General features: G+C 41.6%; 1 protein-coding gene across 4 annotated transcripts in view; it reads left to right on the forward strand.

The window, feature by feature from the left end:
- Esr1 (estrogen receptor 1) overlaps window positions 1–14,066 on the forward strand; it is a 367,895-nt gene that overhangs the window by 133,070 nt on the left and 220,759 nt on the right. For all 4 annotated transcript variants that reach the window (XM_048419867.3, XM_048419877.3, XM_048419859.3 and 1 more), the window contains one exon: window positions 9,328–9,518. In XM_048419867.3, coding sequence (XP_048275824.1) covers window positions 9,328–9,518 — 191 coding nt within the window. The remainder of the gene's footprint in view (window positions 1–9,327; window positions 9,519–14,066) is intronic.

Below are 14,066 nucleotides of genomic sequence, written 5' to 3' on the forward strand. Positions count from 1 at the left end.
CAAGCTTGAACCCGGAAGAGCCTGTACCTCATTGGTTCTCAGAAGTGTGATGCTCTGGGTAGAGGAATCAGCAGGTTTCTGTGCCTTAGCAGATCCTAGGACCACATGGAAGGCAGAAGGAGGAGCTGCTTTCTGAAGAAGACTTAGGGTGAATTTATAGGCATTACACTTGAGATTTCTTTGGGTTATTCAAGGCACACTGAAGAGTGGACAAAATAAGCAATTCTCCCCTGGATCTGAAGCCTAGCAGAGGGTGTGTGAGGGCAATGGGGATGACCACACATATCTGAGTTCTTATAAAGATCAATCGTTGGCTGAGAATTGAAAAGTGCCGAGCGAAGAGCCCTGAGTAGTGCCATTTAGAAGCCTGGCTGAGAAAGAGCAAGTCACTGAGGGTGCAGAGATAGGCAGGTTGTGGTGGTTGAAGCTAGTGTTTAAGGAGGTGAAGAGATGCGGTGAGGACATTCAGTAACAGAAGCATTCAGTCGAGGAGACGTTATGATCTGGAGTGCTCAGGACAGGTCTTCTGGATGATGTGACACTGTTACCTAGTTTCCTGGGGAGAGGAAAGCATGCGGTGGAGGGTGAGCCGTTCCTCAGAGGTGGATGCGATACCGTCTTGTTTAAGACCAACAGACGGTAGTGCTGGGTAGATCAGGGAAATCAAAAACTTGGGCTGATTTTTTTTAATGATTTTTTTAAAACTTGCCTTTCCCTGGTTATAGCTTTCCTAAGGACACAGGGAGAAACTTGAGAGTTTTGTTTCTATGCATTTTCCAGGCACTTTTAGAATGTTAGTTGTTCTAAAACTGATCCATGGCTTCTTTAAAAGTAGCAATTTATGCATATATGCTATAATAAATGCCCAAAAGATGAGTGTAGTGTTTGGTGACAATTCATTGTGACGTAGTTGGCAGGGTAAATTTGAGTAACAATAGGATACAAATAATTATTAATTATAATTCAAACTTTATTACTGATCTCTCAGTCATGAATGACAGAAAACAAGGAAAAGAAAGGAAAATCTGGAGTATTTTGAAGAACAAGTTGATTAAATATGATGGGTTAGACACAGGAGGGGTATCTAGTAAGCATTTTTTTAGGGCCTAATGTATGTCAGCTAAAATTGCGATAAAGTAAGATATGACTTGGTTCATATTGGAGCTTACTATTTTTGAGGGAAATGTACCCTTATCAGTTACCACTCACCTATACCACTGGAAACCATGAGGGGTGCTGTGAGGAGAAAGAGGAGGGATTTTTAAGTATACATAGCATTGGGGAAATAGGAAGTTATTTTAATAACATTCAATTAAACTATATTCTAAGGAGTGGACATTTGTTTCAAAACATTTCTTCTAGAATCTAAGACATTCAGTGTTAACCAAATGCTAGTCTAATAGAGCAATAATGTTTTTGGATAGCTGGGGCCATTATTTATGGTTGGAAGAATAGCAGTGTTTGATTGCACTGAGCTGCAAACTTTTGATTAGTGACAATCTTGTCAAGTGATATTCTTCTATTATGTGCCACTTTTCTCAATTCAAGAGAGCCTATTCTCTGGACTATGTGTAAATACTTCTAAATTTTTTTTAATTATGTGGATTGTATCATATTGTCAGTGGGATAACCTCTTGAAAGTACTGAGAAATCAACCAATATAATGAAAGTGCAGCCAGATGAAGGCAGGTGGCTTACTGATTTCCATAGGTGGATGATGCCGCCTCTTCTTCCCCCTTCTAGCCCCCATCTTCAACAGATCTCTTGCTTCTGCTCACTTTATTTGCCAGTATTCTGTTCTTTAATCATGTATGTCCTTCATAATTGCAGTGCTTTCAAGATTGCTTGATTATTCAGTGAGGAAGGCTTTTATAAGGAAAAACTGTTTTTTTAAATTGTGTTAAATAATTGATTTATCTTTTAATTACAACAAAACCAAGGCCCAAAGACTTGGATAAGAGATTGTGAAGTTTCCATCCCAAGAAGGCAGAATCTAAAGATGTCTTGAATATGAAAATAGTAAGAACAATTTATTTTGATTTTGTGAAAATAAAGGAAACCAAGGTGGGGGCAGGACCTCTGGGGCTGAGAGAGGAAAAGAAAAATTGATATCTGCATAGCTGACAAACTTCCTACCGAGGAGGCGTGAGGCTGATGATGGGAGATCTGGGTGACAGGTGCAGTGGACTAAGGCTGGGTCATCCTTAGAAGAAAGAGGCGGGGCTAGGACCTGTCACAAGGCTTCTCTGTTGGACTGGATCTAACCCCAGGTGCTCAGATAATCTCAAATTGATGTCAACTTTTTAGTCTGATTCTGACCCAAGATGGGGGCTCCTCTCAGTGGCCCACTGTATGATCTGGTCTGAGCTCAGACATGGACTCCTCCCAGTGATCTGCTCTTGTGAACAGATGTGAGCTCATGTGTGGACTCATCCTGGTGACCCGCCATCTTAGTGTTTCTGTGTCTGTGATGAAACACCGTGACCATAAACAATCTGGGTAAGAAAGAGTTTGTTTCGGCTTTCAGTTCCACATCACAGTGCATCACAGAAGGAAGTCCGGGCAGGAACTCAAACAGGGTAGGAACCTAGAGGCAGGAGTTGATGCAGTGGCCATGGATGATGAGTGCTGTTCACTGGCTTGCTCTTCATGGCCTGCTTTCTTATAGCACTCAGGACCACCAACCAGTGGTGGCCCCACGCACAATGAGCTGAACCCTCTAACATCAATCATTAATCAAGAAAATACACCCTAGTCTTGCCTACAGGCCAGGCCAGTAGGACCATTTTCTCCATTGAGGTTCCTTCTTCCAAAATGGCTCTGTTGACTTGTGTCAAGTTGACATACAGCTAGCCAGTATGCCTACTGTTGTGATCAAGTATAGTGTAGACTTCTTCCAGTGACCCATTAATATGATCATGTCTGAGCTAAGGTGTAGCTTCCTCCAAGGACCTACTAGTGTGATCAGGTCTGTGTTCAGCTGTGGACGGCTCCTATGGACCCACCATTGTGGGTCGTCCTAACTACCCATCATTATTATTATCCCGTTTCTGGATGTAGTAGATGCCTCTTAACAACCTAGCACTGTGATCAGTTCTGTTCTCAGATATGGACAGCATTCTGCTGCCTTGGATTACAGATGACCAGGCTAAGTTCTCCATCCCGAGGACACAGCTCTTTCTGTAGACTGCTGTGTCTTATGTGTTTGACCCTTGGGATAGTCAAATAACCTGAACGCTACTGCAAGATGCCACAGGGATTTGCCACCCATGGGAAACTCCCCTTTGTCTTTCTCGTGATCGATTGGAACTGAAGTTTTTACAGCATTTTGAGAGTCTTCCTAGAACAAGGCTGGTTCCAGTTAATATGATTGCTAGTGTTACATACACGATCTCCTCCTTGGCTGACACATTGCATTATGGACAGTCAACATCTTCCCCTCTTCTTCAGGATGCCTTCTGCTTTTGTAGCCCGTGTTCATAGCTGGGTTAGTTTCATCTCAAAGCTAACGTCTAACGAGTGATGCTTTGCTGTGAGACAGCATGCACTTCTTGTACTTCTCGAGGAATTTTTTTTTATCTTTTACTGATACCTTAAACACAGATTTTGCACATTCCATCTATATAGTGAAAATGATTGCTTCACGGAGTCATTGACCAATGGCTCTATTTACTATCACTATTTACTGAGTTGGTGTTTGATTTGAGGCACTGAAAAAGAGAGGCAAAATATTCAACTGCACGAATAATGTAACTCATAGCAGCAGAGGCCAAATCCAGGCAAGCCTCTGATGTTTAGAACAAGAATAAGCCATTTCGTGTTTCTGAACTTTAAGAGCGGCTGCAAGATGGTGGTTCATGATGAATGAAATCTTCAGCACTGCAGGATTCTCCTCACAGCCATTGGAATGACTTCAGATAACAACAGCAGCAGGAAAGCTACACCAATAAGCTCGCAAGAGAAAAAAAAAGGTAAAACGTTTGCGCCCATCGGAAATGTAAGATGGTGCAGCCATGATGGAAAAGTACAAATTGTTTGTACCTCATAACTATGGGGCTAGGGAAATTGGACTGCGCTTGCTGAGCAAACATGATGGCACAGTTCAATACCTGCCACTCACATAGAACATGTGACATTTATCTGCAATTCCAGTGCTGAGGAGGTGCACAGAGGTACAGTTCTTCGGGCTCAACCCCCAGTCAGCTTACCCTGACGGGCACACATCAAGCCTTAGTGAGAGACTTTGTCTCAGAAGGCAAGGCGGGTGGGTCCTAAGGAATGGCACCTGGGACTGACCTTTGACCCCCATATGTATTGCATACATGTGCACTTACACTTGCACCCACAACTATACAGTAACATGAATGCTCACGTATTCATACCCTATACTTAGAATTATCTTATGTTCTAGTGATTTTATTTATGAATATCTGAAAGAATTAAATTCTGCATCTTGATATAATATTTGTATAGCCATGTTCATACAACAGTGTTCACAATAACTCAAAAGTAGAAATTACCCGTATGTATGTATGTTTATATGTATGTCTATATACATATAAAGTATATGTGTACATGTATTTGTATATGGGTATCTAATCACATATATATTCACACTCACACACACATATAAAATAAATGAATAAAGGTTTAAACCAAGTATATAAAATATATACAATGGAATATTATTCAGTGTGAAAAGGGAAAGAAATTCTAGCCCACCCAGTGGTGCACACCTGTAATCCATAGATTGAGAATGTAGGATCAAGAGTTTGAGGCCAGCTTGGGCTACATCGTGAGTTCAGGGTCATTCTGGGCTACAGAGCAAGAGCCTATCTCCAAAACAAACAAACAACAACAACAACCAATTAAAGAAAAAAGAGAAATGAAGACTTTAGCACATGCAAACACATGGACGGATATGAAGAATATTATCTTACATACCTACGCTAGACCCCAAATACTCAGATACTTTACGATTCCATTAGATGCAGCTGTTAGAGCCATGGAATCCACTGAATCAGAAGGTAGAAGAATGGCTGAGAGTAGCCCATGGAAGCGTTATTGTTTAATGTATATGATTTAGTGTTAGGAGATAAAAAAATCTAAAGATAGATTGTACATCAACATGGATATACTTAACACCACTTGACACTTGAAATGCTTAACACTGTAGCTTCTGTTATGTGCATTTTCCTGTAGCCAGAAATAAATAAATGCAGGGCAGTTGTTCTTTCAGCTGTGTGGGTGTTGGAAGCAGAACCTCTTCCCAAGCCCTTCACCCTCCATGGTTTTTTTTTTCTTTCTGTTTCCTAAAAAATTAAAACCTTTTACTAACAAGGGCTTGTGGTTTGTTGACTTTGTTGAGAGAGAGAGAGAGAGAGAGAAAGAGAGAGAGAGAGAGAGAGAGAGAGAGAGAGAGAGAGAGACTAGGTTTAAAAAGCAAACATGTGTTATCACACCGAAAGCTTGTCTCTAGATGAAAATAACAAGGCTCTGTGCAGTATAGGTGATGTGGACGACAATGCTATCTGGCTCACAGACTCAAAGCAACCTCTTAAGGTCCCAACTGTGGTTTTTTGTCTATTGCCTGTTGCATGGATTGTAATTTCTTTCGTGTTCCTTCCTGCTAGTTGTTGATGGAGATTGGTGGGTTCTTCCCTGCCTTATGCAGCCTCAGGTTGGATGGATTCTGATCTCCTGGATCCCCTGCTTTTGTCAATTCACTCTCTTGTTTTATGGGTGAATGCGTGGTACCAGGATGAGGACAGTGCTATCGCCCTTAAGTCTTATCCAGAGTTTTACAAGGAAGTTTCCCCTTCTTCCTTGGTGCCAGTGAGAAGGGCCCCTGTAGCTTTATACATATTGTCTCGCCGGGCTACCCTGGGTTTCAACATTCTTTATTTCATTTCCCCAGGAGGGTTGAAAACATTGTCCCAGATCTGTGGTGTGTCTGCCTGCAGGCAGGTGCAAGCCTAGCTCTGTGGTAGGATGGACCTTGCTGGACTAGGTCTTGGGAGTGCCACCCAGACATATGACATTTTGTTTACCACCTGAGGCTCATGAGTCCCTTTCCCTCCAGAAGGAAATGCTTCAGTTAGAGGGCACGTTGCCATTAGGAGGAGTATGCCAACAGCGTGAACACACTGTTTTTTACACTGAACCACTTTGATAAAACCCAAAGCCGGATTGTGATAACCTTGATCCCTGATATCCTTGCTACTGTTGCAAGGGGCACTGTGATGACCTTGACCCTCCGCATACCTGCTGTTAGTGTTACAAGGGACACCTGCCACTTTTGCTGGTCCTGTGCCACTGTCCGTGGTGACAGCTGTGTTGCTGTGTCCGTGACCCACTCTCCTGACGTGGTGATGGTGATCTGGTGACATGTGACAGCCACAGGTCTGGATCTTCTCAGCCCTCCTTGAACTTCACTCTGTTCTCACTGCCATCAAACTCCCTGTATTAACCTCTGGCTTCCAAGATCCAAGTGCTGAGAGCTTGCCATGGACAGGAAACCTCACCGGTAATGCATGCAGCCCAGCATCCTGTTCTGTCTATCGTTTCTATAATGCACAGAGGAAGAGACTCAACCTGGAGACCTCACTTTTTATGGCAAGACAATTCAATGGAGGATGAACTGCTCAGGAATGCTTTGTTTTTCTTTACGTTCAACCCATCCTTAAGGGCAACAACGATAGGAGGAACTTGGGGCTGCCATAGTTTACAGTATTATCACAGTTAGTTTTCTGCAGCTGTGGACTGGCGCTACAGCATTGTCCTTGTGAGCGGGTCTCTCGGCTTTAGATGGTGCCGTGTAGGGTCTTCATTTGTGTTTAACTTTTGGTTCACTTTGATGTTCTTTGAGAGTTTTGTATATCATATTGCAGTTAATTAAATTATTGTCTCTCCATATATTTTGTGACTTTGCAACATATTAACTTTTTTTTCTCAATTTCTCCTACATTCCTAGGCTCCAGGTTTTTTTTTTCAGTTACTTGTAAACAAACCTGTGCATCCTGAACACTCGTTGCTCAGGGGTCAACTCTATTTTGCTGTCTATATAGGTGGTTGGGAGGATGTTGATCTACTTTGCTATCTATATAGGTGGTTGGGAGGATATTGATCTCTTTCCAATGTGTACTATTCATTCATCTGGTCAATCAACAAACTTGTATTGAGTGTCTACTGCATGATGGACATGGAACTAGAGGCCAACAATTAATAAAGTATGAGACACTAAATTTGGATCGAGAGAGATGGTTTATCAGTTAAAATCACAGACTGATTATGCAGAGGACTGGAGTCTGATTCCCAGTACTCATACTGGGCAGCTCACAAAAGCCTGTAACTCAGGTTCCAGGAGGATCTCATGCTCCTGGCCTCCATGGACACCTCCATGCTTACCTTCATTTACATGTATGTATGTGTGTGCACACACAAACACACCCAATTAACAATAACAATAAATATATCTTAAAAAGACACGGTTTGCCCAGTTTATAATTGTTCATCAGCTTCTCCTGTCACCCAACGTATTGAGCTTGTCTACTTAAACATTCACAGCGGCTTTCTTCTGCTTGAATCATGCAGAAGGCGTTGGCAAAGAAACAGCACAAATATTGGAGACTGATAGGGGAGTTCAGCATAATGATAAAATGGAAAGGATGGGTAACAGAATATGAACAAGAATTGGAAGCTTCGAGTCAGTGCTCTCTAAGGATCATTAAAAAGTAAAGAAATCCTATTTGAGGCTCCCAACCTCAGAGCTAAGTTATTTAGAGTGGAAAAAGTTGCCCAACTCAGCTGTACTCAAACCAAGGAGTTGATGTTTTGTGAGCTTTATGGGCTATGTAGTTTATGAACCATTAAAATATTGTGTACAATATTAATGAGGAAGAAGGGCAGGGGAGGGTTATGAAATCTGAGCTGAAAGGAAGGCCAGGGTTATGAGGGGAGGACCAATGAGAGTCCATGAGGCCTCACTGTTTGGGATGTGGTAGGGATATGAAGCACGAAGCAGGAGCTTCCTTAACCAAAATGTCCTGGGAACTCTTTCTCCACGTTCGTTGGCTCTTCACATCCAATTCTCCTATAGCATCTTTATTTGTCTGAACATGTCTTAAATGTCTTGGGTCAAAGTAGTGTCAGCCATTTTCAGGGTCAGATGAGAAGTGCAAACTTACTCTTCTTGATTTCGTGTGTTCCTTCTCGGCTAGGGACTGTTCCCTTCAGCTTGTATGAGGTCTTTGCTAGTCTCTTTCATTCTGAAGATCCTTTTGGGAGTCTTAGGTTTGTTAACTATACTTTAGTTTTCTCTATCCCAGTCTTCATATAAGATCAGACTCTCACACACATACACATACACACACACACACACACACACACCAAAACAAAATCATCCTTCCTTCACCCTCACCTCCTCACTCCATCTGCTCTTCCACTACGGGGTTTAAGGTAGCTCTGCCCTCCCTTGAAAGTCCTTTGCTCAAGCCAAATTCACATTAGCAGTCTCTTGTTGGATTTCTCTGTCCTATTTGACAGAATTGAAGACAAACCCATTTTGTAAAGTGTTCTTAAATCTTTTTTTTCTTCCCCATTTTCTTGGTTCCTCCAGATCTCAGATTTCTTATTGTGCCTTTTCAACCTCATTCTTGGGATTTACTCATTCCACGAAGGCTTTAAAGGTTGGGGTAACCATTTGTGTTCCTCAGCTCTTCCTACTCCACGTGTCTGAATATGGAAACCTTGATCTTCAAATCGCAGCATCAAGCTGTAAAAATGGTCACTCAGGGTTACCCGAAAACAGACTGATTATGTCAAAGGCAACAGAAGAATTTGAATTGTTATTGTTTTCTATGTGTCGTCTCTACAGGTCATGATTTCATCTGAGTTCCAAATTCTCCAGCTGCTTTAGGCTTTGTGTCCCTTTCCTAAAGACCCTTCGTTGGCCTAGAATGGAAATGAGATTGGTCTCTCTTGGTTCTGAATCAATTGTGAAATCTCTGAGAAAATGAAGCTTGCTAGAAACCTGCTAATTCCATTTTGTTGCTTTATGGCTAATCTGTTCTGGGGTTTGCAATCCATTTCTTAAGTTTGTGAAAAATGATTTTTCTTTAAGGTTAATATAACAGGCAAATACCTTTCGCTACAGGAGTCCACAAGAGACAATGAAAGATCAGCGTATATTATGAATCATTATTTCAAAATGTCAGAATTAAGTGGGTCTGCTACAACCCCCAGGTCTCTTACTCTTTAGAGGAAAATGTAAAGCATGCTTCTCAAATGCTAATAGATTCCCTGTGTCTTCTCTCTTTCTACCCCCAGGTCCAATTCTGATAATCGACGCCAGAGTGGCCGAGAGAGACTGTCCAGTAATGGTGAAAAAGGAAACATGGCCATGGAGTCTGCCAAGGAGACTCGCTACTGCGCCGTCTGCAATGACTATGCCTCTGGCTACCATTACGGGGTCTGGTCCTGCGAAGGATGCAAAGCTTTCTTCAAGAGAAGTATTCAAGGTAATAGTGTGCTGTCCAAAAATTACTCTATTCATAGCCCTAAAAGCAGAGGAGAACAAGAAAGGAAGACAAGGCCTTTGGACAAAGCCATTTGTACAACACATGACTATCTAGGAAGTTCCTCTGTTATCCTTGGTAGAAACCTGGAGGAGAGATAGACTCCCAGGAGAAATGGGTGTGCCAGCAAAGCTGTAGCTGAGAATTTCGGCTTCCTCTTGGCAAGATGCAGACAGCTTTGAGAAATTCCACCCGAAGAATTAGTAGCTGGATCTCTGGTGCACAGAGAACTATCTCCGGCTTGATTCAGGGATGGCAGATGTACATTCTTATTCTGTTGGCAACTAAGCTTCTACGATGTCGTGTGGCCTTATTGTCTGCATGTAATCATCCCTGGCCTTGTCCAGGTAAATATTCTGTTCTGATATTTGCTCCAGACTGATTCTGATTCAAATAGTTCTTTTCCCCTCTTACGTCTTTCTTGACTCAATGGATGACATGACCTTTTGGCTAGCATGAGCAGACTTATAAGAGGGACAGGCCATTGGTACCATGTAGTTACTAAGAACCAGCTGTACCATTTCATTCTCTTGTCTGCCTCAATCCTTTTTTGTATGTGGCTCACCAAGTGCAGCTTTTCTGATATGTCATCAGCTATATGCCACTATTATTTCAGAAATGCCAGTACTGTTACATCATACAGATTACAAATGGAAAATGTCCAGTCATTTTGACTACTGAGGGTATGTGTGCCGATGCCCTCTTGACAGGGACAGAGACCTTGTTGGTGCTTTGAGCTTACTGAATTCCTGTTTTGTTTTAGCTGTGGGGTGTTGTTTTTTTCTCTTCTGACTCTGTTACCTTTAGAACTCAGTGAACCTCAGTAGAGAAATACAAAGGCTGCTTCTGTGATTTCTTCTACGGAAATGCAGACTTAGGGGACTCATTGAGAGCCAGAACCTGCTAGATGAATAGACGCTGACCCAAGAAGAGCGTCTCAGGATCTTTCTGCTGTGGCTCTTCACTGCTCTGATATGGGGCAATGACCGAGGGATGGTACACACATTTATCTCTCCTCCACAGCTAGAAGAACATTTTAAAAAGCTGTTCATATCTTAATAGAGTAGCCTGCGAGGTCAAGGTGGTCCATTTTAAAAGCATTTTCCTTGACACTTATTGCTTTCAACATCTTTTACAATTCTGCTGTGAGACTTGGATTCTTTTGTCTGTGTTCCTACAAAAATTAATGATATTCTCTATAGCAACTCTTTGTATATATCTCTGTGTTTGAATGTATCACATATAGACCATTAATTTTAATAGCTGGTACCATTTTAATTTAGAAAAATAAATCTAAATCGGGATTTAGGTTAGTATAAACATTATAGGCCTTTGACAGACATCTGAATTTGTGGTTTTACTTTTTATTTTATTTCACAAAATCCAAATTCTCATTATTTTCACCAATAATATTATTACACACAAAAACTCAAAGGAGAAAATTTATGTGTTTAAAAACAGGTTTTGGACTCTAGGGAAATTGCTCAGTAGTGAAGCATTTGTCAGAAAAGTGAAGGTTGGAGTTTGGGTTCCCAGAACTTAAGTAAAAAGCCAGGCACCTACAGCCTCTGCCTATAATTCCAGCCTGAAGGAGGCAGGGATGGGGGTACCTGGGCAAACTGGATGGACAGATCAATTATAATTGGTAGACTCTGGCTTCGAGGGAAGACCTTGCCTCAAGAAACAAATAAAGTGGAAATTGATTGATGAAGACACTTGACATCAACTTTAGACCTTTACACGTACACCCCCATGAACACACACACACACACACATGAAAAAGGTATGATTAGTGGATATGCTCAGCTATGCAGCTGAATAAATCATTTAGTGAAGCTGAATTCTTCATCAGCAAACATTATTTAGGGCAGTAGTCACAAAGATTTTTACTTAAAAGGTCGAAATAGCAATCATTTTGGCTTTTGCAGACCATACTGCTTTAGGGAGAAAAGTGAGAAGAAACAGGAGTGGCTTTGTGGGACAATTTGCAAATAAGTGGCGGTGGCTACACACCCAAGTAACTATAAATGTGGGTAACTGACCGGATCCGGCCTGTGGGCTAGAGTGTTGTGATCCATGATTTAATGTTCATTTGTACTTATATAATTCAAGTGCTATTATGTAAGAAAGGAGGTCCTTAGGAAGGAAGATTGTAAACCTAAAGTTATGATTATTCCTATTTTATAGGAACTTAGTCTATACTTGTCTGGACGTTCTAGGGGGAAGTTAAAAGATGTGTAAGACACAATTAACAGTCTCCAAAGAGTTAGAATTTCTTTGGGAAATTAGAGACAGCTTACTTTCATTGTACAGAGAGTGGCTGGGTGTGGATAGAGCGGCGACTGGACATGGATGGCGAAAACGAATGCATGCAATTAGAGAGGTGATTGCTGGCTGTACGTCTGAAGTTGCTGCGATTGAAAGAAACACTAGGAATGTTGTCTTCATAATATATGTATTTCATTAGGAGCGTGCTAAATAAAATACCACCAAGATTCGTATTGACTTTAAGCATTAAGGCATTAGGGCAGAAAACAATATAAAAAAGAAATATATACTTATGTAAACACAGAAGAAAATGTAAACATTTTATTAGCACAGCATTATCTCAAGTTCAGATATATTATCAAAATTTCACTTACTTTTGATAGTCAAAATATATATATCTTATCTCCATTTACTATAACAGACTAAACAGGATTTCAGAAAAATTGTATCACATGAAGGAGCATTTTTTTAAAAACTGGTTTCGAAGACTTCTTATGCATTACGCTGTGGTCCTACAGAAGGTTTCCAGAGCAGAATAATTATTGAGTCCAAAACTCTGAAAGAAGCTTAGAAACATGGCCAAGCTTTAGACATAGCATGGGACGTAAAAATGGGTAAAGTCACTGTGTTTCTTAAGGTCATGCATTTATTGGATTCTCGTTCTAGACAAAGCACAGTGTGTAGACCTGGGGACATGAAGACAGGAGAAGAACTGGTCCCTACTCGCACTGAGCTTATAAAATAGGTCAGAAATGAATAAAAAAATCCCCAATAATTAAATTACAGTGTGACAAATGCTGAGGTAGCGGTGGATACTGACTCTCATAGGAATCCACACTTCACTCAGTCCCAAAGAATGATAAGACTCTCTGAGAGTCTTATTGATTCAAATTAAGCCCGAAGAAAAGCATCAAGAGAGCAAAGCAAAGGGAGGCAAGAGTAAGTGTTTGTTTACTCATCTGGGTGAGCCTGTGATTGAGATCCAGAAAAACTACAGAATGTGGTTATGCGAATAACAATTAACAACGCTGTCATTGGAAATCAGGATGTTCCCCGAGCCTGTGCGTTTAATCTGAGGCTGTGTCAAGGAGCAGCGCTTGGTTTCTTGGCCATCTTGGTAGTGTTTCCTCATGCTTCATCTGTTCCCAGCTCTGTGAAAGAAGAGGCCAGGCAAGAGCAGCAGGTTTGCAGTCCTGTTTGCTTGTCTGAGTCTTGATAATGGGGAACGGAAAGTTCCCTGAACTCCTGTGGTTGTTTGTACATCACAGTGACCCTCAGACACATTAAAGGGTCGTGAAGGGTCTGACTCAGGGGTGGAAGACCTGAAGAAGCGAGGCTCTGCTTGTTTTCCTTGTCACTTAAGGAGAGAGCTGGGGAGCTGTGTACCTCAGTTTGTTCTCTCTCTCCATGTGTTTTGGTTGAAGAGGCAGTGTTGGACTTGAAAGCATACACATTTTCTTCCCCTGCTTAATGCACAGACTTGATTACTTAAGGAACTGAGTAATGGCCTCAGTTGGATGTATTTTTTTGGAAAAGAAGCAAAATAAAGGGTCCCATTTAAGTCAGGGAGATGAAGCTGGATATTTTGTTAACTTATTAATCCTTGAAGACTTAGAATTGTCTCTTTACACAGAGACTGTAGACTGAGCCACCCAATCAGGTTATAGCTTCAGCCAACAGGTTTTACCCGAGATTTTATTGTAAGGGGGAAACATTCTATCAACCCACCACTCCTCTTCCATTGTAATTCCAGAACAACAGGGCACAGTGGACATGCCTATATACCATTGATCTTTGCAATCACCACACTCTGATGGTTGTGTGGAGAAGTTGCTCAATATCAAATCAGACACACATGATGAAGGCATGTGTAAGCACACAAGTAGCTGGGACAAGGGGGGAATGGTTTCACGATGGTGTCTGATTAATGTTTAACGCACTGGGGGCCTTAAATCCAGGGAGGACAACCTGGAGAGAGATACCTGGACTTTAGAAAGCTTCAATGTGAAACCATCCAGCACCCTGGATAGCTCCTGCAACAGCTGTGGCAGAGAAACATCTACTTAAGATCTTCAAGTTTGGGGTTGGAGAGATGGTTCAGTGGTTGAGAGACTTGGTTTCCAGTTTTGAACCCTGGTTCAACTCCCAGCACCCGCACATCAGTTCACAACTGTCTATAACTTCAGTTCCAGAGAATATGGCACCGTGACACAGACTTACATG

This window comes from Myodes glareolus, chromosome 1, assembly GCF_982192425.1.
Source record: "Myodes glareolus chromosome 1, mMyoGla1.1, whole genome shotgun sequence".
NCBI classification, from domain to species: domain Eukaryota; kingdom Metazoa; phylum Chordata; class Mammalia; order Rodentia; family Cricetidae; genus Myodes; species Myodes glareolus.